General features: G+C 37.6%; 1 protein-coding gene across 13 annotated transcripts in view; it reads left to right on the top strand.

Moving 5' to 3' along the window:
• Positions 1 to 27,686, top strand: part of LOC135497023 (zinc finger transcription factor lin-29-like) — a 172,620-nt gene that overhangs the window by 121,339 nt on the left and 23,595 nt on the right. For 7 of the 13 annotated variants that reach the window (XM_064786674.1, XM_064786669.1, XM_064786673.1 and 4 more), the window contains 4 exons: positions 23,070 to 23,151; positions 24,089 to 24,142; positions 25,075 to 25,134; positions 26,986 to 27,155. In XM_064786674.1, the coding sequence (XP_064642744.1) occupies positions 23,070 to 23,151; positions 24,089 to 24,142; positions 25,075 to 25,134; positions 26,986 to 27,155 (366 nt within the window). Of the gene's footprint in view, positions 1 to 11,482; positions 11,549 to 18,858; positions 18,990 to 23,069; positions 23,152 to 24,088; positions 24,143 to 25,074; positions 25,135 to 26,985; positions 27,156 to 27,686 lie in introns of those variants that run through there. The other 6 variants (XM_064786676.1, XM_064786678.1, XM_064786670.1 and 3 more) reach the window with 6 other exon arrangements.

The following is a 27,686-nucleotide window of genomic DNA, read 5'->3' as shown; positions in this document are numbered from 1 at the left end:
CATTAAAAAGTTTTAAAGCAATTTCATTGCAATTATTACATTGCATACAGGGAAGACCTCGGGCCCTGTATTTAGTAATTGAAGATCTCTTTTTAAAACAATATTTGTGTACATTTTCATGATAAACAATTTCAAATCAATACTTCCTTGGTTACATGTATATTTTATGATAAACAATTTCAAATCGATACTTTCTTGGTTAATTGTTCTTTTCAAACTGTTAAGAATTTCCTTGATATATATCGGGTGGGCGACGAAATATGAGTAAATGTACGCAGTACCAAAATGTTGTGTAAAACATAAGCGAATTGGAATGAAGATATTTCTCATGCAAGATTGTATATCCGCACTTGGTTACAAATCTTGTGCCAATAATGTACATCGCTTATTCTTGATCTGGCAAGACTTATGAGAAGAAAAGTGAAATAAAGTGGCCCCGACGCAAAGTGAAATTTGTGTGACTCCTGATAACCTACACCACTAAAACAGAACTGTGTACAAAAAAATAGAGACTGAAGATTTGATATTTTATATACACCCAGTTCTACAAGTACATATGGATATTTGCCACATAATATTAAAAATTGTCATGCATAAGGAATATCAGGTAGTGTACTAGTTTTTTGTGCCACCCTATATATCTGATGTTTATTGCTTTCATCAAGTTTGTTTATTCTGAGTGTAGTCTCTGTTGACACCAGATATTGAACAATTGAAAGACCTTCTATGAGGTCATTGAACTCTTTGCAAAGTAAATCATTAGGAAAAGCATCGTGCCTCTTTCTTAGGGCTGGAGTAGGAGGCTTCTGGTACCTTTGAACATGTGTTGATTTGGATTGGTCAAAATCTAAATATTTTAGGGTGTTGTTTTGTTGACTCTTCTTGCAAATTTTGTCGCTGTGACTGACATACTTGATTTTGTTGCCCTTGTGCTTTTGAGAGCACTGAAGAGATTGTTTCTCCTATCGAGGCCATGTTAAAGGAAAATGACAATATCTTTCCTTCATTTTAAGCATCGAATAAGCTTTTTGGAATTTGATGAGTCACATGTCCCATTGTTATATGCCAATAGTACATACCAAAAACAGTGATTTAAAACATTAATATCATCAATATTAAACGCTCAATTCATTTGTCAAAGATTAATAGACAGCACAAATTGACTATTGGTTTTTGTATCCAATTAACAAGGAGAAAAATACGTACTGTCTATATCCACCAAGAGGATCAAACCCTATGATCTCGGAATTGCACAATATTTGAAATTTAAGATCCGTACAAATCTTTAACATCTGATTGGCTGTGAGGCAACGATCTGATGTTTCACAAATGTGCAATGTGAAACTGACTAATTCTTTTCTGTTACAGAAAAAAATTCAATTTTGATAATATTTCACAAAATGGCATAAACACACTGGTTTATTTTTTCCACTCACTCTATTTACCCCTTTTGTTCTTATCGTCATCGGTTAACAACAAAAGATATGTTTAATTCCACTGTGGGTTTATGTTAAATTTAAACACTAGAAGTCGATGGAAACCCTGTGTATGTTCAAGGGTATTTTTGAAACAAAACTTTTTCAAAAACGTGTGTCCTTTGTCACAAGATACTCCAAACATAATCTGCAGAATGAATTTTTGATTACTGAAAGTTTAATGTTCAGAGCAGTGTAAATGTTGCTTTGAAACGACACAAAAATAGCAGCTCAATACGAAAGTTTTTATATTGTTTTAAGTAGGTGTGTGTTTTAGATTCGCTTCCAACTATAAACTAAAAGCCCTGGGTATACTTTGTAGTTTTTAATTTTTTTTATATTTAAATGCCTTTATAGCTGTTGATATTCGCTGAATCTACCAGTTGAAGAAAGACTATCTAAGGGATGTGAGCTAGGCAGCTGCATGAACTTATCTACATCTCGGATGATTATGTGAATACACGATTTGACGTTTACATTTTAATAATTTCACTGTTAAAAACCGCTGTAAAAATTCATGCAGAAATTGGATGCATAGTCGAAGACTCATCGCTTCTACCGCAATAGAATTTAATTTATTTTTTTACTCAGTTGATTGTGTGCAAAGTTGGATGCCGTTGATGGAATTCTGCATGCAGCTAAAAGTGGAATTACAAAATATTGCAAAACGTTTTGTGCGCATAATTGTGTGTGCTGTCAGCGGATATGCGTTGTGTAAAACGTGGCTTGGTATAAGATGAAGTCTTGCTGAGTTTGTTGAAATATGGCGGAATACCAGCTGTGTTTGAGTTTTGTGCGGATTTTGATCTTTAAGGATTATCCCGAATATTTCGGTTTCTTCGTAACCAGTCAATAGCGGATGATAACGTATGAGACATTTTCCAAAAGTGTTCACTTCTGTCTTATCTCGTTGCTAGGGAATCACCATTTTGACCAGTTTCTGTTCCCATTATTGCCGGGGTCTTCCCCGATCAGTTCAAAGGTCAAGGCTGAATTGATTTTGTTCAGATCGTGCTGTTGGCTCGTTTGATTTAGTAGCTTAATTGTGTTGTTGCTCTGGGATATATGGAGTTCATTTCTGAAAAACAGTCTCAAATATTGGAAAATTTAAGAAAAATATTATGTTTATTCCTGCTAATGTGTCTAATTAGCAAGTCAGTTCACCAGGGTGTTGTTGGTAATGCTTGCACGGTGTTTCTCTATTGTTGGTAGTCTCATGTACATCTAAGATGGGTCTAAAGGGTGAAATGTAAAATGAAAGTTCTAATATGGCACTATATATCGTGCTGTCTCAAAGTACTTTCCGAACATTCCCCAGCCTTATGCAGAAACCTTTCTGTAGAAACCAAGGACTGTGGGTACTGTGCTATAGTGTCCATTTCATGCCAGTTGAAAGTCTGAGTTGAACTGGGCAGGCATCGAACCAACAACTTCCGACCACAAGTCGGGCACTGTTCCACTGTGCCACCACACTTCCTTTAAGGGTCATAAACCACGACATCTCCCATCCACATCAACTTCCAAGACCCTTTTGTGTCCCTCTTAACCTTATTTGCTTCCCAAATGTATTCTTTGAGATACCAATAGACACAAGAACAGTACCTGACTATCATTATCATCAGAGGGGTTGACCCTTCTTTTGTGGTCAAAATGTGGTGAAGGGTCAAAATTGCATGGGTCATGAGTCGGGTTCCTCCCATGATCACCTAATATCAGCCTATTGTGTCCCTTTTGAGACACTTATTTGCTACCTTTGGGTAAGGAACCCTAGTACCAAACCTGATATTATCACAAGAGGGCTGGTCCTTCTTTTGTTGTCAAATATGGTGAAGTTTGGTCATAAGCCATGCAGGCTCCTCCCATCGTTGTCACAGAGGATGAGCTTATTGTGTCCCTTTTGAGACCCTTATTTGCTACCCTTGGGTATTTGTTGACACAAGGGCCAAACCTGATATTATCACTGGTGGGGCTGACCCTTCTTTGTGGTCCCAATGGTCTAAGGGTCATAAGCCAAAACTTCTCATCTCCTGATCTCATACAATGACACTGCTGTGTCCCTTTTGATACTCTTATTTGCTACCCTGGAGGTATCAATGGAAATAAGGGACAAATTTGATATCATTCCCTTCAGGGTTGAACCTTCTTTTGTGGTCAATTTGTCACGGGTTTAAATCTCACTTAGGGACAATATTGGTAAGGGTCTCAATCATTTTCAATTTGGGTTTGTTGTCTATGCAAACAGGAAGCCATGGCATGCGGCTCAACCCCAACTGACATTCTTTGGTGTGGCCCCTGCATTGTGTGGTCAGCTAGGAGGATGCCAGGCACAATCGGCTTTTGGTTGTGGGAATAAATGAAACACTTGTTGCACCTTCTTTTTGTTGAAGGAGGTTGTTGATTTTGCACTGATCCTGATGCCCTATTGGTTGGGGTGTCTGCCTTGTGTACACAAGATCAAATCACAGGTCAATTGACTTGCCTGCGATTTAAAACAATATATTCCATCATGTTTCATTAACTTAAGTTGTGATACTATTTTCAAGAAAACTTGAAAGTCACTAGTTTTATCAATATAATGGTATAGGACTTGACGTGACTTCCATTTTTCTTTTTGATGAAGCACGCATCAATACTTTTGGTTATTACTGGGTTGATAATGACAGGGATGTGACAGTAGAATGGGTATTAACAACATTGTAGGCTATTTTAGATAATTCTTACCATTAGGGCTAAATGCATTTTAAAGGGATTCTTTGTAACATCAGTGTGTGAGGCATCTGAATCCTAGTTCTCTATCACATGGGGAAGCACTCGAAATGGTAATTGAACCCATGGCCACTGAGATGCAGGCACTGTTATGAATAGCCTAGTTTTGGTCTCATTCACTGCCCCAATCTCTAACTAGTCCAATACCAGTCAGGTTGAGACAGAGTCGATATGGCTAAGGAATTTGTAATAATAATAGAATGGTTATGAGACTTGCAGTCCCAGCTAATTAGTCAGCAGTCGTGGTAAACTTTCTGTATCAGCCAGTAAGGTACCCATTTATACTCATCAACGGTGGGAAGTAAGTTTGGTCCAGGACACATGATCAGATAGTACCATGTGAGCCTTCCAGGAGTTAAACCTATGACCTCTGGATTATGAGTCTGGCACACAAACCACTATGCCACTGATTTCACACATTTCTTCAAAACACATCTTTCACCATCTCTGATGCAACACTATATTTTCCATTTTACCAGTGCACACAAACTCGCTACACCACAAAGAGAGAGAAAAAATAGCTTTATTTTCAAAGCTCGCAAAATGCTCAAAGTGTCTTGTGAATGGTTGGAATTAAAATGTGGATTAAAATTCCTTTTTGAACATAAATGACAGCTGCCTCACAAGATGTGTTGTAGCAGCAAATGCTATGATCTGTTCCCAATGTGTCTCTGACTAAGCAGCATATGCTATATGCTGTTCCCAAATTGTTGGTACAAGCAGCTTGGATCTGTTGGAAGCTGGATATGTTGGAACTGTTGGATCAGCTTGGATCTGTTGGATCTGTTGGAAGCTTTGATGTGTTAACTTGGTGACAAGTATAAGACAGTGAAGAAAAAGCTCAGATGTACATACTAAACTGGTCATTTGGATAAGAAATTTCCATATTTCATTAATGCAGTCAAGAAAAAAGGACGTCTACTATCGTCAACAACAAACATCATATAGAACCCATTGTCTATATCTAAAGTTTGTCCCACAAATTCCCCGCAACGCCATTAGTGAAATCTTCAAAATGTTATCAAAGTTTCTGTTTAAGTCCTCTAGGTCTACCTACCCCTTGCGTGAGTTTTTGAAGATGATAGCCCTTTGATTTTTGTCACTTCCATTTTCTTAATGGGGCGAAAAGTTCGCTTCGGGTCAGACTCCAAGCAGCTTACTTGGTGCATCCCCGATCGTTTATGTTCTTCACTTCTAAGAGCAATCTCCATGCTAAGATCTTGTTGTGCAAGTTTTTAAGGCATACATTTTGTTTGATCCTCCGTATCAAAGTTAAAACAACAACGAAAAATGTTGCCGGCATGATGCGTAAAAGAGTTGCCTAGCCACAGATTAACTTTCTCGTTTCAAGTAACTTTGCCAAGAGCATGATCGTAGGTTTTTTTTACGTTTAACTTCGTGGTGCGTTTTTGAAAGTCATAAAGTGCTTCAAGATATTTTACATGTTTCGCAGTGTTGTCGAAATGGAAACATATCATATCGAACTTCTTTTATATTTTTTGGAGGGAAAAAAATATGGAAATATTAATATTTTCGTGTTTTGGTGAATCGTACAATAGTCACATGTTATGAGTGTTATTCTTAAATGTTCTCTTGCACTTCTTAAAGTAAGGCAAGAATTTAAGAAATCATTGCACTTTAAAAGCGGAAACAGCATCAGTTATTCCCATTCTGTAACTTCAGAAACTCGGATGATGTTTCTGAACAGAAAGCAATGGAAACAGGCAGGTTTGAGACAATGTGGTTTTCCTCTGCAGTTGGGCGATTTCTGTTTTAACACATACTCAAAAGTCTTCTTTCCTTCACCCTGTGAATTGAATTCATCAGGATCATAACATGGTACAGGCACCTTTCTCATTGTCGCTTGCACAAATTGATTGTGAACCTTGTCTTTGAATTCTAATACATTTCAGTGCAGTTTCTGGTCATGACCAATTATGCTGATATATCTGAAAAACAGTTTTGGAAACATCGAGCATGGAAACTTTGTTTAACCTTGGATACTAAACGATATCAATTATGAACATTGGATTATAAATATTCGGATTGAGGATTGCTTTTTATGACTCTTGTCTCAACTCTGGGGTGTCCAGCAGGCCCTGATGATGATCTATGATTAAGCTTCGAGTAGGAGTTGATAATCTGGCCAAGTTTAGCTGATATTTCTAGACTGTAAGCAGAGACAATCAGAAATTATGCCTCAGCCAGACTTACTGTAATCAAACATTGCAGTGTTCCCAATGTTCCCACCTGATTCGGCCATGTTGGATGACCAAGACCTTGACACGATGGAGTCTCTCCATTCAGCACCGATGGACAATTTTTACAGCGTGCCCGAGTTATATTTGTATCACATGGCGAGGTGTTACGACACCAACTGGGTCCGACAGTATTGGTACCATTGGCTAATGGAACAGGTAACTATAACACTGTGTTTTGGTGCTGCATAAAGATAGTGTGACTTATTAAAACAAACTTGTATCACGTTACCATCATGAAATGTATAGTGATTCAGGCAATGAGACACAGTTCATAAGGTGCCTATGTGCATTCAACTGAGGTGCCTCTGTGTACTCAAATTAGTTGCCTTTGTACATTAAAGTTAGTTGCCTGACTTTACTCAGTTTAGTCACCTGTATGTTCTTACTCTAGTTGCCCATGTCCACGTATTAGTTGCATATGGTGCACTCTTCAAGGTTGAAAAGAATCTTCACTTTTCTGTTGCACTCTAAACCACAAATTGGTGCACCGGTTTACTTTTACAATTCGCCAACATTTCAGAAAAACTAAATAAAATTTTTTGGCAGATGATGACATTTTGTTCGGTTTTCCCAATTCAAAAAAGGTGGCAATTTTTATTTATGCCAATCGTCGTTATTTTCAAATCTCCGATGAAGTTTTGCCAGTTCACAGTATTGAAAGCATCTATTTGGACTCAGCTGTTGATGAAATACGAAGTTGAAACATGATTTTATGGATTAAATTAGAAATGGTGTGAATCCTTTGTTTCTGGTGATATTTTTGCCACAATGAAATGCAATACTTATGAATATTACATTTGGTTTCACAAAAGATTCGTTAAAATCAGTTTGAAACATTACCTTTGGTTTGAGATTTCGGGGCCCTCACAAAAATAGATTCTTTTTTCGCTGAACTTGGAATAAGCACAATAAAAACTTCAGTGTGGGGGAGCAACTCATTTTTGTTCGACCAAAAGCTATCAGCATTGACCGGGTTTAAAGTGTAAAGTTGGATCATGATAACCTCCACTGTTGTTGATATCAGACTATAAACCCAAAACTTGAACTTGTTTTAGTATGCAAGATTCCTTTTATGGTTGAGTCCATTCCTCAACTTGGTTTTAGTATCCTGCTTCATACAGCATCTCCAAGTGGATAACCCACAGAAGTTCACCATCCACTAAGTGTACTCAATGTTTTAAGTAAACACAGTTAGTTTACTCATTTTTCTCCAGGTAGCAGCATAAGATTTAAACAATTTTCCATCCTTTGAGAGATGTCGCATCAAATATCGGTTGTTATGGTGAATGTTTCCATCACTGTCATTGAAGTCGCTGGAGGCAATATTCCGTATCCAAGGAAAGATACATTACAACTGGGAGGAGCAGACATGTGAATCTAATTGGTTCTCACTCTTCTAGATAGCTGTCAATCATTTACCGTTTAATTGACATGTCATGTGACCTCCAATTAAATCAAAGCATTTTCTAATCACTGTTGAAGAAGGATGATATGACGATTTCACAAATGTGATAATTGATGTGTGGTGTCATTGGTTTTATGAGTTTGCTTACGAGCCACAGATGTTGGTCTTATAATTCTTGCTCTTAGGTCACGAGTCGAGCCATGTTGCATCAGCGCTTGTTTGCGGACACGTTTATGATTTGTTCCATATCAATCATATTGTGTCTTTTAATTATTCATGGTTCATTTTTTGTAACACACGTTGTACAATTATGTCCAGAGAGTTGTCGCTATCTTCAGAAAATTAAACAAAATGTTTTTCTAGAATACTTTAGCGGTTTAAGCATAGTCAATTTCACCTGTATCATTGTAACAAAATGCAGTCTTATCAGTTATGGAATTTGATAACTTCTACATTATTCTACCAACAATGAATTCTAATTAATATTTTTCCAAACATCACAAATTGATTTTAGATTATGACTGTCATACATGTAAACCAGTCCTTTTTCGTGTGAAGAATTTTAGGAAAAAAATTTAAATGAATACGAATTACTGCATGTTTTTTGTGGAACAAATGAATATTTTTTAAACGTTGTAATTCGAATTACTGCACATTTCAAGCATGGATGTATTTCTTCTGGAATTATCTCTAGAAATATACCCATAAATTATAAAATAGGCCCATTCTAGGGCCTATTGAACTGTTTCAAATATCCAATAAAAAAACCCAACTCAATCAAAAGGACAAATCCTTCAAACCAAGTTTTTCTCTCCGACAATTCGCAAATAAAACATGTTTGACAAAAAAGTTGACGAGGCAGTTTTTGTGTTATTACAGGTAATTTTAGCCGTGTCATTTAGCAATTCAGTTTCGCTCTCTCGGTGTTAGAGGCTAGAAAACACAGGTTTTCAAGCACCCGATCACTATAATCATATTCTATCGATTGATTTATTTCGTTTATGCAGTCGTCGCTAATGCTAAGGTTGCCTTTTGAGATCTGTGATCATGCCTAACGGCACCCCCCTTAGGCTATCGTATGCGTTTATTGTGCTCTGCCAAGAATTGAAGCTTACATGCCCGAGGGGCAGTTTGCAGATCTGGTTTAGCCGTTGTGTTGAGTTGCTCAAAGAGAGAGAAAAAACTTGTACATTTATGCTGTAAATATAGTTGCACAATGTTCGTGAGCATAGTAACAAGCCTATATTATGTAAACTTTGCCTTGGTTGCATTTCAGAGACATGCATGTAAGGCCACTGATGCTTATTTCTTTGGATATTGGTTGTGACATTAGAAAAGCATGCGCGACTAAAATTACCTGTAATAACTCAAAAACTGCCTCATCAACTTTTTTGTCAAACATGTTTTATTTGCGAATTGTCGGAGAGAAAAACTTGGTTTAAAGGATTTGTCCTTTTACGGGTGTAAAATTGTGACTGGTGTGGTAATTTCAAAGTTTCAAGGGATAATTGGGGTTTGAGAATTTCAGTCTTCAAGGGTTAACTCCCATTGAAACTTGAGTTGAAATGAATTTTGTGACAGTGGATTCAGTGCAGCCAGCTAGAAATATGGTGGACACCTGGTACTTATCGCCTGTTCGATGCTCCAGCATTCTAATTGTCATAAACTTGCCTACACAAGCTAATGAGAGATTTTCTTTCCTGTGCTTGCTGGAATCATTTGTGTAATTATCGCTGCAACATGTGCAATGAGCAACAGAAGGGTTACTTGTCTGTGGGTAAAACCTGTCACAGCTGAGTTAGACATTCATTTATCTCTAGTTGCGTTGATTACCGATTCTTGTTGCATGCTCCTGCAATGACCCCCCCCCCCCCCCCCCCCCGAGTTCCTGGTTACTTTCCTAATCTATTTCCTAATCTACAGAGACCTAAACCTGAGTTAAATCGATTAGAATAATTTTAACAATAAGACATCTCAGTTTACAGTTTTAAAACCAATAATGTGGTTGGATTAACCTTTTTGAACCACTGATTTCCTGTCTGTTTCATCCAGATTACATTTTTCTCATTCGTTGAAACAAAAAAAGTTGTCACAGTTTGACGTGGCATTAAAAACCAATCCCTATAGAAAAATACAAAAGACCATTTGTATCTTGAACATCATTTCCATTGTGCCTATTATCTCCAACAACTATCACAAAAAAGACACAGGGAAAAAGTGTAATTTTTTTATGTGGATGTTTTGTTGATGATATAGACCTATATTAGTTCTAGCCCTGACAATAGTAACGTTGCGTTTGACAATGCCGGTTAACATATGAGCCTGAAATGGTTTAATTGCTTCATTTATATAAATACAATGGAATTGCAAAATCTGGAAAATCGTTAAAAAAGGTGTAACAATGCGAATTTTATAACTATGAGGGTATTTTAAACCTTATCTAAAAAATTGTCATTTGAGTCAATATTATCTATATGTAATCTTTGAAAATCCCCAAGTTTTCAGGCCTCTTGTGGGGAGGCTCCGTAAAAAATCTGACGACTCCGTCACTGATTTGTGTGAAAAAGTCGCGAGATGCATTACATGCATGTAATACCCTTAATACCCAGTTACAAACAAAAATAGAAGTAAAATGTGTCCAAAAACCAAATCAAAACGAAACTTTCCCTACGCACACACACACTCGCACCAAAAAAAATTGACGGAGGAATATCATAACATTATGAGAAAGGATTAAATAGTCATTAATTTGGGAAAATGCAGTTAGTAGACGAGAAAAAATGGCAAAGGCAGGTGATCACAAAAAATCGGGAGTGGACACCGGTAATCTTGTTATCTAGATTAAACAGGAAGTACAGAGGCGGAAAAAAATGATCCTCAACTCTACGCCATGTATCCTTTGTTTGTGTTGGGAGGATGGTAAAAAATAGAAAGAATAGCCATCAGAATTTTGTAAAGAGCGGACAATACCGCTCCGAAAATGGGTTGTTCTGCATTGTGTGTGCCGTTTAGTATGGATTACACACGTTGATTTGCTGTGGCAGATATCATGAGATGTGAAAATGAAAATGCGCATCGAATCACGTTTTCTTTTTCTCTGTGCAGCATTGTCAGATAATGCTAATGTTACCTACCAGGTACAGAATCATATGTTGTTCTTCTTTCTCTCGGTTGTATTTTTACGTTAGCGGATAAAAGTTGTGGCTTGTGCGATGGATAGCGTTAGCATTGGTGTTAGCCTGGGGGTGTATTGCATCATGGATGATACGCAGTTCTATTGTCATAGTTGCTAAGGAGCGGCAAATCAGAGCGAGCGTATGTGGAATACACTTTCAGGAAAGTTCACAGAGTTTTTATCTGCGTACACAACATCAATGTTGATAACTTATCTATGTGGCGAAGTGTGGAAATCACCGGTGTTTTAACGTGTGTTAACGTGAGGTGACGGCGAAGGACTTATTAGTGGTGGGGTGTATTTTTGAAACATGATGGACGCTCTTGATTGCTCGTATCTACATGTGAACGGAGGCCACGGATGCGGCCGCAAAATTGGGGATAATTTTCTTAATTATCGTGACATTCATCCCCAGAGTCATGCTGGATTGGCTAGTCTATGGTGGTACATGCACCAAAACTCTCAGGTAAAATCTAGTCTTTTTATCGAATTATTTGTAATCGGAACACGATCGACATCAAAACGACCCCTTTGTTGTTTTAACGAGTTTTTAAATATCGTGCTTGCTGTATAATTAGCTGACATCATTAATGCTGTCGTCTCAAAGTAATTTTATATTGAGTTATCGAGAAATATTGTCTTTGAAGCTAGGCCTATGCATATTTTTTTCCTACATAAATAGAGGGGAAGTTTTTCAGAAAGGTTCTTGAAAAATATGTGGTTACTTTGTAAATTTCATAGCCTTTTTTCAATGTTTTTTTCATCATTCTGTTTGCTGGATTTACATGTAGCCTATTTTTACTTGTTGTTGTCTAGTTCTGATCATATTTTTTTAAATCCACTGTTCTTGTAATGATTTCTGTGTGGTGGGTTTAATTTTCTCGGCTGAATATTTTAGATCATACAAATATTTACAGGAACTGTTCAAAGGCTATTGCCGTCTCGACAAGTACTGGTATATATATTTCTTTTCTCTTTAACTCTTTACCTACCTTTTTTGAGTTGCATTATCGATAATATAGTCAGTGTGCAACTTTTTTGGTGAAAACAACAGAGGAATCTTTTTTCTAGATATAAAAATGAATACTTTAACCAATACTCTGCGCACTAACTCCAGATTTGAAAAAAAAATTTACTTTTAAAATCAGAATATGAATTTTTTGGGCACATTCGAAAACTTTCGAGAGCACTTCGTTTTTACTTCTTTTGGAAAATGGAGCGGATGGGCTCTTAGACTACTGGTATGCTATAACATTGTCATGAATTTCTTATGAGTTTTGATAAAGCTGCAAGTTTTAATACCTGAACCAGGTATGATAAAGTGACTCAACTTTATACTCATCTGTTGGAAAAGCAGGCAACAACTTGTATATACAGGATGCATAAAAAATGAGACAAATATTTTTACACGCATCGTTGATGAGGAAAAACAGCAACGAGGTAACAAGAAATTATTTCGTTGAAAAATATTTACATCCCAAATGCGCATCATGAAAATACTACAACCTAAAATAGACAAGAAAAAAAGTTGCAAATGCATTGATATGTCCAGAGAAATAAACGAAATTCTTACTATGGAAAAATCTCGAAAAATTTTCATGACCCACGGGGAAAATTAGCACGATTCTGGTGTTACCATCTTGACAGTTGGATTAGCCTTGACAATGGCCATTACACGACACCTGGAGTGTTTTATTCCGTGTTATATCTTCTTGCCCCGAAAACCCTGAAGTTTTTAGTGGAATTTGAGCAGAAGATAGCATTAAGGAATTCTACTCCTAATCGTGATGCGGAGACCTCATACCTTGGGGTGTGTATCTAATGCTGGTGATTAGGGCGCTTAGAGTAAGACCTGGGGATGAGGTAGGCTGGTCGTCTTTGAAGATTTGTGCAGCTCGCATGGACTGCCCCAAGAGAGTTGCGAAAACGAGATTTCTTAACAAGATTATCTGGACACGGTGGAAAAATGTCCTAAAAAATTGTCGGAGAGGATTGGAGACGTAGTTGCTTGACGCAATGCAGTGTGAAATCTGATTGAGTGAGGTCGTTTAGGACCGAGGGTCGCGGCCGTAATTGGTAATTAATACGCTCGCTGGGATCACATCCAATGGCCTTGACCTTTAACCCTTTAGCACTCCAGCATTATAATTTTTTTCTCCGTCTATTCCTGAGTATTGGTAAAAACGAGCAATTTCAACATAAAACAAAAAAATGTGTAGTTATTACTGGTCAGTAAATGGATAACTCCGTGGTGGAAGTCTGGCTCCGAACATAGGCTCGAGAAGAACGATGTTTTGATTCAGGACTTTCATGTCAGATGTCAGCTAAATCATGGATGTCCACAGGCATTTGAATGAAAGAGCTGTGGGCGTTTGGACTCGGGCTAAAGGGTAAGCGCCCACGCTACGATGAGGTACGCTAGTTCCAGTATACTAATTTGATATTAGAATGAATTGTGAGGCAGAGGACAAAAACTTTTTTTTTTCTAAAAAATTGCAAATGAATAATTCAGGAACAAAAATTACGTGTTCACGATAAACTGTTAAATAATAATAATAGATCAACTGGGGTTTATGACATATACCTGACATATCACCGAATCAGCTTGATTAAATTAGTCTACCCACTTTCAGATGAATTTGGAAAAGCTTCAACAATTTCACAAATTGTCAAACTATGAAAATTTCCCCCATAAACTTTATTTTATCTCAAGTACTTCAAAGGCCATCAGAGTCAGTCTATAAATGAAAGTAGACCAACTTTTCTCACTCAAAAGAGCATTTTGTAAGGTTTCCTCCATCTGGGCTATAAAAACTCAAGAGCATGTCAGTGGAGAAAGTTTCATCGCACAGATTTTCCTGTGCGATCATGCGAGGAAAGTTTGCTGCAATGTATCTTGGGTATTTTAGCATGTTTGAATCATTGTTAAGTTTTCGCATGCTAGTTTTCATGTTCCTGATTAGTTGCATAGAATGTATTGCATTAAGGATGAGAGCTTTTGCAAATCATCAACGTTTTTTGGTCTCATATCATGCTCATTAAAGAAAATATTTTTTTAACATTTGCCTAAACATGCTAAAATGTTGGTACTTTTGATTCACGAATAACTAGGAAGAACATATGGCATGGAAGTGAGATTTGCCTGCTAATAATTTCTGTGAAAAGCTGAATTTTTTTCAAATAGGAAAACCAGGGGACTTAATTTTTAATTTTTGCGCCATTAAATGGGTATACCGCTCCTATGTACTGGTGGATCCGGAAAATAGAAATGTCGTGAAGTTTATACACAATGCCGTAGTGCATTTATCATCGATGGAAATTTGCTGAAAATTATTGTCTCTAGTTTTTGTATGTCTGTCTACACTACGGCAGTGTTGAAAATTCTATTCAGTATTTATTGACGCCTTTTGAGATATATTCAACTTGAATTACAAATTTGACATTTTTTACAAACGGAAAGGCTCATTTCATAAAGGTGCAGTGTACCAGAGGTGGTTTTATTGCATGTGTTCAGTTTAAACGTCGAAGTTGTTCAAAACAGTGAATAATGATAAAAATAGTTTTGAGGTTAAGTTTGTCAAAGAATTACATATTCCTTAGGGAGTTTGTTTAAAACCAATTTAGAAATCGACAACATAGCCGTTTTTCTTAAGAGGGGGTAGGATTACTTGTCTGAAAAGCCCCTTAATGTTATCCTTGCTGTAACAACCATGTATCTCGGTCAAATGAACCACTCAAAAACTATGTCAGCTCTCATACTAAAGCAATGACAACGCTGCTAAAAAATGCATATTGGCAAAAATGCGCATTATCGGGCTGGGAAGTAATAGTACTCGCAACGATGGGAATTTTTGCACATCGCGCTTTTATTGATTGAGACTCTTGAGTTCATTTTCTTGGCCGAAATATTGTATATATGTTTCAATGAATCAGCGTGAAGTGCTTGCTAACTGAGGTTGATGCGGTACACTATGGGCTGTCGTCACATGACGCAAAAGGGCTCTTGCCAGCGGTCCCGGTTTTGCTTTTTGAACATTGTTTGACTTGATCATGTTGATGGTAAAACATGTACTTGACACCTCTTCTGTGACCACTTGAATTTGGTATAATAGATGTTAGGACTGCATTATATAACCGACATAAAAGAACCTGGCAACTGGGCAAACTTGCTTGCACATATTTTGGTTCTAAAGTTCCTTAAAGGTGGCCAGCGTGTAGCGTAGCCACTATTTCATATTGTCACAGGGCAGACACCTTAAGTCTACACGAGTCTGCATTCGGGCCACTAACTCACGCAGAAAACTTTGATGCACAAATGTAAAAATATGTGAAAATTGAAAATAGGCAACATTTCTGAAACGTCTTAACTTTTGGTTGGATCTTTCTTTTTCCCGAGTATAAAAGCTTAACGATGAAAGTTATGAAAATTTTTCCGCGTTTACGCAAAACGGTCGAGCACTGCTGCCTGTTGTCTGAGCCTTGACCTTCATGCAAGATCAGCCATTGTTCGCCTGTGATACCCAGAGTGTGACAGAGTGGGGTGAGGTTTCATCAACCTGCCAACGATCTCCTCATCAGATCGAGTGCTTATTGCTAGATTGAGTGACAGGTTTGTTCCATTATGGTTAAGAGATATGATGGCTTGGATATATTCACGTATATATGAAAGTTGCTGTAGTGTGTAATGTACCCCCCCCCCTCCCCGATATAAGAGGGTTTCGTGGATGTGATACATGTAGATTTACTCAGACAAAGTCTTATAAGATTGGAACAAATGGTAAACAAGTAAGGACCGGTGTGGATTTATCACATTGTGATTTTCATGCATTCTGGAGTCAATTACTTGATGTTCTGGAGGATTCCTTGTAATCGAGATTCCCTTTAAAACTATATGTCATGTTTATGCCCTAGCTGTTTGCTGGGAAAAAACACTGTTTGTCTCCATCACTTGATACACTGTTGATACGCTGCTAAGACAAAACAAGGACTGCGAAGGTTGTAACTCTTGTGTAAAGCAGGTCAATAAACGTAAACAGCCGTGCATGGTGTATATTCTCATGTCTGTGCCAACTCACTTGAAAAAAAGCAATTTTTTCCATCATTTGATCCCGTATTTGAACATCAAACGCTTCTCTCTTGTCTCTTTGACAGATGAGCTGATCAGGGTAGTTTCATTGTCGTCGCATCATGTGCATATATGTCGGCGCATATAACGGTGAATTCTGGGTCTCGACGGGCCGTATTAGCGCCGATCTAACATGATCCGATCATGTTCTGTACATTGCACCAGGTAATGCCGACATTGTCATGTGCCTTTCAAAATTATTGAACTCACATATATTGCCTTTATAGGGGAGACTGCTTTGTTGATTAGATGGGGGCTTCCTGTCCTCACACTGTCGATACCTGAGATTACTGATCGAAGGAAGATATAGGAATTATCACTTATCTCTCTATTTCAATACCCCCCCCCCCCCCACAACAGACCCATGTAAGACTGCAACTAAAAAGCTATATGAATATTCAGTCAAGACAAGTAAAAATTTTGAAAAAAACAAGTAAAATATGTAAACTGTGACCTTGACTATTCTAAAAAGGCTGCAGTGAAAAATTTGCATTAACAAGTATTGGGTTGGCAATACTCCGCTGTCTGAAGGCCAGCGTCATGAACCGGTCTTAGAACAGTGAATCTAGAGTACATGTATTTTTGGACAAAGACACTACCGGAAAAATCGATATGAATTGTCTCAAGTTTTACTAGCCGAGCTACGATTACTGGATGCTCTGGGAAAGGAACACTTGTTTTCATTCTCACTTTTCAGCCCTTGTTGGGTTAACCCTTTCACTGTGGATGACGTGTACAGCATGTCTTGTCGCATGTCCCTATCACGTGCAGGTGTTGTGCATAGCATGTCATGCCCTACTATAATTCTCATTCATTAGCACTCGACCAAAGCCTCTCTAAACATCCTGTCTGCACTCGAAAACATTAGTGTGGTCCATATGCTATAGATGGCGGCACTTTTGAATATGATATACCCCTTCAGCTAAAAGTAAGCACGGTTCAGCATTGCTGTCCACTGCTGTACACGGGCTATTTAACCCTTTTGCTGCGGAGGCTATTTTCCCGCCTCTGCCAGTACGTTGCCAGGGCTTGTCAAATATGGCATGTTGATGCAGCATGGATCTGCCAGCACTGATTTGCTGTCTGAGATGTCAGAAACGACATGATTGGTCTGTCAGAAACGGGAGATAGTCATGTCGGAGTGCGCCTGAATTAACGTCAAATAATATTGGATAATCTTGGCACTGGTTCTATGCGGTATTCTCAGTCATCAGATGTCAGAGAAGGATTTACCATACATTGTAAATTTGGTTATTTTTGTGAGTTTAAAGGGAGAATACACATGTATGCATAAGACTTCATCTTATTTCAATGAAATAGCATGAACAATCCAAAGCTGGCTCACAAAATGTAAAGTGTGACACAAACAAGATGTTTTTATGACTACAACCCGGGATCATAATTGCAATGCAACAAAAATAGCTTGTTTGCGTTGTGCCTGTGACAAGAAGACAAGAAGCGCTGATCTCACTGACCTGTGATCAATATATAACCCAGCAATTACCAGTTATAACTGCAGACGATATATCTTTTTGTGCCACAAAACAGCAATTATTACTACACGTTGCAGTGACAAAAATCGCTTGTTTGCTTGTTAAGAGGCATGGAATGGTTCAGTCATTTGATGAAAGTCAAAAAGCATTGCATTTGTGCTGAACAAACTTTTCTTCTTTTTTTTCTGAAGTGTAATCTATTTCATTGTCTCTAAAAATGGGTTATGGTCACTGGAACATGATACAACCACTTGGCCATGGACCAAGCCTCAGAAAAACTCGTAAACTATGGACCAAGGTAAATCCTTTAAAGGGGAAGAGCTCGGTTCTGCAATATGCGATGAAAGATGAAAGTTGAAGGAAGACCTTACTCATTTCCTAAAGGTTGCGGACAAGAACCGGGAATCAAATTCCTTCGGCCTATAATGTCTAAGCCAGCATCTGTTGCCGCTGACATTTAAATGCCACTGTTAGTATAATTATTGGAGTAATCATTATGTTATGACTGTGATCAGGCCTACTTCATTTGTTAACAAAGTGAAGTTGAAGCTGAAAATTTCCAATTGTGTAAATGCGCACTGAATGGTAATTTCAATTAGACTTTTGTGTAGACGGATAAAAACACTATAAATACTAAGTTTCAACAAATATGCATGCGTACATACACTGCAATGTTTACATGTATCTCTTAAATTATCTGAGCCACCAGAATATACAATGACTATATGAATGGAGCAGGCCTTAAAGGACAGTTTAATAAAACTTTTTTGGACCGTCCTTTATCTCTAAAAAGATTCTGATCAAGATTCTGAACCAATCGCATCTTGTTCGTTCTTCACTTCCTCAGGTATTCAGGCTACTGCGTGCTTTCAGTCACTTTTTTAGCGCTTTCTGGATAGATCTAGCCGGCCATTTTAAGATTACGCTGTTCTCTGTCATGTCTATGGTGAAAATTACAGTGCTTTAACTTTGCTATCGGTAGGTACAACATCCCCCTGTCAAAAAATGAGATCAACTCATATTGCTCATTGTGAGTTGGTGCTCATAAAAAAACAGCGCCATTCCTTGGCTGGGTCACCCATATATTGTATGTTAAAAACGTAACGCAGAAAGTAGTATTCAACGGGAACTAGGTCAGTCGAAGTGACTGGTTAGTGAGACCAGTAGTGCCGTAATGTACGTAAAGGAGGACTTTATGCGAGGTGGCGACTTTTTTTCAAGTTGAAATTTTAAAAAATAACGGAATAGATACAAAAAATCTCCCTAAAACAAATACTCAAGGATTTGAGGTATGTATTTGATACGTTTTTGGGGCCATTGTAGACTTTGTTGATTGTTTTGTGTTTTTTTTATTCTACGCACCAAAGTTTCTTTATTCATTATGGTGGGTATACAGGATATTGCATAGGTATTGTACAATTAGGTGTTCAGTTCCTCCGGCTGGTAACCCGTGCACGGAGACCTACACACAGGTATAGGACCTACACGAATAGATTTTACCATGTGCATTGCGTCTGTCTGGTTGGTGTTTTGGTCTGCATCTTTTTCACTTTCATAGTAAGTAGATATCGTTTCTGAATTATGTCAGTCAAGTAGATTTCTTCTTTTTGAGCCTGCTTGCTCAAGAAAATAGAAATTTTTTGAATGGTCTTTAGAGCACTGGGTCAGCGGTTCCAAATGCTTCAAAACTTCCTTAAAAATTGCAGGAAAACATCTGAGGTCTCACTGTAGAATCGTGGTTGTTTAAGGTCTCTCATTCTGGCTTTTTCGGATTCAATTAACACATGGATTAGTTTGTAAGTTTGGTTAATTAGCAAAGTCACTTTTTTATCTCTATCCTTTGTGTGTGCATGATAATAATCAAGACTCTCTCAAAAATGGGCGGTTGATCCGTTTTCTTAAAATGGCTGTCCACATTCTTTGTCAGGTCTATCATCTGTGCCTGCAGGTCCTATAATTCTGATAAAATCCAAAATTTACAATGTAGAATATTTCGTACATGCTTGATTTTATTGCTGTTTGAAATGAAATATGGTAAAAAAATTTAAAAGAACATGCATTTTGTTGTTGTGTAAAGGAAGTAGGCCGTTATGTCACACTAACATTAGTGCGCGATTAAAATCAAAATTAAACATTTATGCAAATCTTCTGCAAAATGAAAAAAATATTAAAAATCAAATCGGTGTATCAATATCTAGTTACTTTTCTGTTTAATGACTAGCAGACAATGACTTGATTACCTACGCCATTTTTTTAAAATTTGAACATTTGTAATTGCACAAATAGGCACTTAATATAAATGTCACCATTGCCGTTGTGTAGTCAGATACACAAATACTATAAACCAAAAATTTCAGCAAATTCGTATTCAAAAAACTGCACTACTTTTATTTTCCTGCAATCAGTATAAATTATCAACAGGGTACCCCAATCACAATTAAAAATGTACTTCGCCTACTGATTATCTTTGTCCAGCTGCTGGCTAGACAGTTCATGGGGGATATTCAATGCATTGTATGCAAGGGATTATAATAACAACTCCAGCTTCAAATATCTAAGACCAGTTAAATCTAAACTAAGGTCAAGCGAGAACATGATGTAATGCTCATCGCCCAACTTTGTGTTGCCAACCTCGCTGAACATACCTTATTGATTGGAATCAAACGACCAGATGCATAATATCTAGTATCGATCAAATATTCACAACTGGTCTTAGATCTGTGAAACTAGAGTATAAAGGACTATATGAAATTCCACAATATTTAATTCACCAGGTGTTGAGAGCTCAGTGGCCTGGTTCGTGGACAACTTTTTTTGCTGTTGTTATACCAGCGTTTGAACAAATGTGGTTATCAAAGCTAAAATAGTTCAATTCATCGATGATTTCATAAAACCGCCAATCTGTAAAATTTTCATTTCTACAGACCCTGCAACTGGCAGCTTGGGAAGATTCCCCCTTGGTTCTGATTTGTTTCATCATATATTTTACTGAATACAATACAATACAATACAATAAAAACTTGTAAGGTGCTCAAATCCAGCAATTAAACTGTTCGAGTGCGCCCAATGGGTTGAGTGAATGTCCCCAATTCTGGACAAGGCTCTTCTTCAAATCAATTGCCTCCACGTTGAATTTGGTGTCCGGGATCTAGTGCGATTGAGACTTTTCCCATTTCATCCATAGAGATCTTTTTTCCATTTGCCAACAGAAGGGTAGTTAACTGCAAACAATCATTATCACCTAGCCATGGTACCACCAGAGGTTGTAAATCCTTCTTCTTCTTCTTCTTAGTCTTGGATTTTTCCTATACACGTAAATATGATTATTCACTCGATAACAATTTGAAAAGTATGATTGAAAAAATAGGTTATCATAGGATCTTGTTGAAAAAAACAGCGTTCTGTGTATACTGTGACCTTGACCTTACAAAAGGAAAGTACACCTACCCAGCTACCGTTAGGGGGATGTGAAACCTGATGGCCTACTTCCTGGATGCAAAAACGTTGACATCACCTCCAGATTTTCTCGTTTCCAGGCCACAACCTTTACTTTTCAAGTTGTTTTCAAGTTATTTTTGTCTCCAGTTGTCCTGGAGTCAATCAGTAGAGTTCTTTACATTTTGTCACCCTTGGAGAAGTCTTGACATCCCAAAAGTCTACTTTCATTGCAGAAATCTTTCTTGGAAACACAAAACTTCAGGTATTGTAGTATTTGGCTGGCAATTGAATCCCTTTTTGCCAATGGTTTTTCCTGCTGATTCAGCATAAAGTCTGATTTCAAGTTTCGTCTCTCCTTGCCTTCTTCTAAGCACCAAGTCCTCCAAAATTTATAGGTCTGTCCAAAAATAGACCACTCCAGTTTAAAGGGGTATGCCGTTCATAATTACTGGTAGTCCAGGAATGCTGTTTAATATTCACAAGGCCATAGTGCAGTTATTATGCATACTAACTTGCTAAAACTTAGTTTATTTAGTATTTGTATATCTGCCTTCACACCAGCAATGCTTTAATTTATGTTTAGTATGTCTTAACACAATTGGAAATTTTCAAATTCAATTACAATTTTTTACGTACGGCACCGGCCTTTAAAAATCACTGGTCAGACACTTCAGACAAGTCCACTCGATCAATGGTTGTTGTGACGCGTCTCTAACATTGTAATGCATGTAGCAGTTTGTAACATGCCCCTCAAACTGCTTTTAAGTCACCCTGATTTGCCATTTTGTGATAATGTCGAATGAAAAAGTCTCAACACCCTACATGCCCTAGATGACATAATAAAGTGGTTTTAAAAATGTCAGAAGGGGGTCAAGGGGTCTACTGATGTCAGAGAACTACACAAATATGTTGAGTCTGTGAAAAGTGGACTGTACATGTGCAGGGTATGTCGAAATTAGTGCTCTATTATTAATTTTGTGATGGCAGATTGAGCAGCTTTTAGCCCTACTTCAAGATGAACTTGCTGACAATTATCAAAGTCCTGCTGCCACATGATGCTCATGAATGACATTCAGTGTTACCCATCCCTGCCAACTGGCTGCCGATTAACACTTTGGTGCGGCAGAGGAGCAGTTACAGTAGGGCAAGGTTCCTTACTCCATTTTGAGCAAGCTGTTGTCCTTCCAAGACTGGTAGAACTTTTTGATGCCACCGCAAGTCTCCTTCCACACTCGTGGTCCTATGGTCCCACTCAACTACCTTGATACTGGTGTCTCCGATGGCTTCTTCGTTTATGCACCCAACTCACTCATATCATAAAGTCAGGTATATGATAAACAATCAATAAATATTCCAGTTATTCCCTATCTACAGCTAAGATGATTTTTTTATTGGTTTATTGACCATTCCAGGAATAGAACAACTGTTTCGACATGTTTGTTAGAAACAATTATCGATATTGTCGATTTTTTTCTTCATTTTTTAAAAAAAGGATGCAGATAAAATATGCTTCAAACAGGTTGTCCAATAATGGTGTTTTTGCATTGATGTTTCTGCATTGATGCAAAAACTTAAAAAGTCATATCCTAATATAGATAAATGTCCAGATACATAAATCTTACGTAGGTGTTGGATGCAATATATTGGTCGTCCGAGACCATGTTTATCGGACGTAATTACATCTATGTGTCATAAATACTAATTTTTCATCTTTTCTACATTTCCAGCATTGACAACGATAGTAATGATATAACTTCGCATTCATATTTTACTTTATTTTCAGGCTTTGTCAGATGTACATGCATATTTTGCCAAAAAAATGTTATTTATCATCATGATCATGTCGTAAAAGATGGTTGCACTATAAATCAAACATGTTAAAAGTAGAATTTGTACAAAATGTTATATTTTGGAATATTTTATCTCTTCAGGGTTCTGGGCACACGGGACACACCAGCCACAACCACAATATGTCCTCACCACCGTCACAGACGAGTAACGGAAATGCAGCAAGTAAGTACTGCCCCCTGTTGGTCTGTATCAGTATTGTTGTAAAAAAACATCGAAATGAGAATGTAAAATTCTGCTATACACTTCTTGCTTGAGATTTATATGCATCATTCCGGGCTGTTGTGACATTTCAGACAGGGTTCTGGAAGTTGTATTAGTTTGAATTGATTAATCCCTCCAAAGACTCCTTAAGAGACTGCTTCGTTGTAAGGGATTTCAAATTGCCTAGGAAATAGTTCATCACCTCCTTTAAACATGTTTAAAGGGAGACTATAGGCAGATGTCAGTTGGAATTGATTAATATCTCCAAAGACAACTTCAAAGACAGCTTCTCTCCCATTAAGTTGTTTGTGGTTTCAAATTACCAAGGAAATATTTTATTTCCTCCTTTAAACATGTTAAAGGGAGTCTATAGGCAGATGTTTGGTAGGTCAGATTAAGTTACGCAAAGTCGTCAATAGGGGCCTCTCCTTACTCACAGTACATCAAAACTACTCAAGCTTGTACGAAGAATACATTCATCACTCAAATAAACATAACCCAGTCTCCTAACTGTGACTGTTAGTCAGATGAATTCCAGAACTTGGGCCCCCAAATTCCTATCTATATCTCCCTTTAAGACCCAGCACTGGTGTGTTTAAATGATGAACAACTTTCATTAAGAGTACTAATCTTTAAGAGATTTCTTTAAGAGATGATACTTAAGTACTGTGTGTCCCCAAAAAAGAAACCGAGGTTAAAAGAACTAATCCTAAAAAACCAAGAAATTTTAAGAAATTAACCCTTGCACGTTTTTTACATCTGAATGTTTTTGATGAAAATCCAAGATCGTACTGTTGTAATTTATACTTTTTCAACTGTTTGTTTTGTGGTTTATGTGTGGTGATTAGAAGTGGCGACGGTAAACTTGCATAATCTCGGTTTCTTTTTCTTCGGACAGTCAGAGGCGCCACCTATCCATCCACGAATGGCAACAGTAAATGGTCATATCCAGGTAAAGCACCCATCTAATATATCAACCAGGCGAGGGTGTTTTGTGCGATGTATGGTGTTGGTGTGCGCAAACGGTGGGCACAAACCTAGCTGTTTTCGTGTGCTCAAACATAATTTCAGTCTTTAAGTGCATTGGTGGACGGTGTGGAAGCATATTTTTGATATTCATCGTTAGATGGCACTGCAAGTCTGGTACCTTTCCTAGGCCTTTGCTCGTTATAAAAAGACAGCAACGAACCAGTCCATGACAGTGCCTACAGCAGTTCCCATGTTGCAGACATCACAACTTGATATGAAAACACATGCAAAACAACTGCTAGATCAAAGATGACATCGTGCCATGTGATGTCGCTCCCCCACTGCCAAAGTCTAAGAAAGGTACCACAGTGACAGTGCTTCCGATAGGAATGAGGACACCATTTGGGACTGACCAATGCCATTTTAACCGACAAGTGTCCGGATAACAGTGTTTGATATGAATGTAAATTTGTGCCAAAACTGGTGTCCTCAACCTTCCCATGCAGAATTTCTCGCTTAGGAAGGTTTCAATGTATGCGTACAGTATGTATTTGTTGAAATAAATCCAGGGTGTAGATGAAATTTCGCCACTGCAGTTTTGCCTGTATCTGAATGGACTTCAAACAGACTAAGGCCCAATATGAGCATGGTCATTCGACACCATTCAACATGTTTGATTTCAATAGACAATCCATGGCTTGGCAATACCATTCAGCTTGACCTTTGTGTCAATTTAATAGTCATTACGAAATGAAGCAGTCTTAAATTAGTGAAACTAGAGTGAGTAACAGTGACATCCCTCGGAGGATGCGAGATTAAAATCAACCAGAACACTGTACAGGCAAAATTTGGTGGTGCTTTTTCTGCGACGCCCTGTATAAGTCTGTTGTCTAACACATATTTCTCTTACTCTAGATTGTGATTCCATCTTTCCAGTGCCTGGTGCTTTCCACTCACGACTCCAAGGGTGCAAAGGTAATTGTTGAAATATTTTGTACAAAAATTCCACAGACAAGTAATTATAAGAGAAATATCATTACATGTAGGCTTGTTAGAAATGAAGCTGCATTGCACGAAAAGAAAGTTCAGAGTTTGCTTTGGACGAAAAGAAAATTTACAAGGCAATGTCTTCATGGATCCATGATAGCAGCTTGTCTGAGGTCGCAGTCACATGGCTCTCAACTACACACAGCATAGAATTGTTATCTGACTTTAACTTTTGAAATATTACTTGAAATTAAGCTACGTCGGGACCCAAAAGAAAGTTAGATTTTGCTTGGGACCAAAAGTGATATAAAAGGCCATTGCCCTATGGATTTATACTCTAAACATCTATTGAAATGAATCTGCAATCCGCATCAAAAATGCTACAAAAGCCCAAAAAATCATACAACCTGGTTCTGTGCATGAAAAAGCAAAAGGAAAGATTTTTCCAATCAGAGCAGGATAAAGTTTCAAAAGCTCTTGAGGAAGTAGGGGGTATTAGAAAAATCTGCACTAAAGCAACAATATGATGCTGGTTCATTTGATGTGCCAGTATAAAAGGTCATTACGTAAACAATTCCATTAAGCAGCAATATTTTTTATCAAAACAATCAAATGAGCTTGTTTCTCCAAGTTTGGATTGGAACAAAAAGAATGATCTGGACTCCATTTCAGTCTAACAAGGACATACACTGATATGCATTAGTGTACATTTTATGCATAGTGCATAGCCTGTCAATTTTTGATGCAAAACCAACCTTTCAGGAGAAAAGTCTTTGAAAAAATTGAATTCATCCATTCTTGCTTGGCATGGTCAGTTTGCAAGAAAGTTGTAAAAAGTGTTCACTTTGTCCTCAAAGCAACTTTGGCTTGGTATTGTATGGGTTTTTGGCCTTCGAAAAATGAAAATGGTTTGTTTTGAACTGGCCACTGCGTAAAGGCCAGATTCCATTTCAAGAATTTCGCATTGTGGTTGCATGCTGCTGTGGAAAAACCATGAGTGGCCCCAATGGGTATTTGGTGTTTTAAATTAAATCTGTCTCAAGTTTTGGCACCGGCATTTTATTTTCTCTTGAAATATTTGTGCTCTGATATCTACCATCAATAAAAAATTAAAATAAAAAGTACTCCTCCCGCCCTGATTTTGAAGCAAGGTTCAGAAAAAGAAGCAATTTTTTAATTTTCACTTGGCCTTAAACACAATCATGACAATAGAGCATAACTTGGATATTCCGGACTCCAATTTCACAGTACCGTAACTTTATACCATTATTACAATAGTGTGGTCTCTCTTCATCTCAGATGCATCAGCAATATTTTCACGCCTTTTTTAGCTGCGTCGTATGATTTCATATATCTAACTAACAAAAACTTTGAGAGGTGTACATGATGACTAATGATTAGTTTTAAAAACAAAACTTGAGCACTGTTGAAAAAAATGAATAATGTACTTTTATGTTCTGTGTGACTCTTTCTGTTCCGTGGCATAACACATGTTCTATTGTCTTTGTTGAAATGATGATTGATCGATGATGATCGATTGTTAATTTTTTTATAGCTATTTTTATGTGAGTATTGGTACACTTTGTTTTTTAGCAAGGATTAGGGTTAAGGCGAGGGGTCAAAACTGAAATGAAGACTCGCGTAAAAATAGCCAATTTAGTAAAGTAAATGCATTACAGGACTGATGTAAAAGTATAATAATGAGTCTTTTATATAGCGCAATTCCGTGACACTATAGTTCTCGCTCAAAGCGCTTTGGGATATCATATTATTATATTAAAGTAACCACTGAGTCTTATTTCAAGACTGATATGTTCTCTTTCTTGCCATCTCTTGCAGACCCCATGCCAAATCGGGTACAAGACTTGCAGTGCGGGCCGAACCAAGGCCTGCCGAACAGTTTCAGCCCACCGTCGTCGATTCAGAACAATCACAATCAGCTAGTTGTACCACAGCCGCTAAAACCAATAAAGACTAAGAAATCCTACCAGTGTAAAATGTGTGATCAGGTAAGCAGATAATTTCAAAAATTTTCATCAAAAATTCAGCAGATTTCGCTATACTTTGGAAGTTGTGTTGGCCTGCAATTTGAATCTACATCACTAACACACATGACACTTAGGTCCAGCCTCGAGATTGTTTTGGTCATTTTGACTTAACCCAACCTGTGAACAAGAACAGGAGAGAAACATAGAAAACTGAATGCAGGCTGTGGGATGTCATAATGGCGACTTCACTTTGAAGAAGTCCCCATCGTGTTTTGAAAATAAAAATTGTCCAATGGATGTACATGTATTGAGTCAGTCTGTAGACATCACCATTTCCAACGTACAGCGTTGAACTCTCATTTTTCGAGTTGCTATGGTCTAGGGTTAATGAACTGAAGAACAGGGTGTAGTATTTGTTATTATGTACTTTAGTCACAGCTGGGTGTGGCAATGGTGCCTCTTGTTGTTGTATCTCGTATGCAACAAGTCACCTGGGCCGGAAGAGAAAAACAGTTTTGTATGTGTTCTTTAAAATATTACACTGCTGAAAAG

The sequence above is a fragment of the Lineus longissimus genome, chromosome 12, assembly GCF_910592395.1.
Source record: "Lineus longissimus chromosome 12, tnLinLong1.2, whole genome shotgun sequence".
Taxonomy (NCBI): Eukaryota; Metazoa; Nemertea; class Pilidiophora; order Heteronemertea; family Lineidae; genus Lineus; species Lineus longissimus.
Note: the sequence above shows the minus strand (reverse complement) of the source record. Positions and strands in the feature narration are given on the sequence as shown.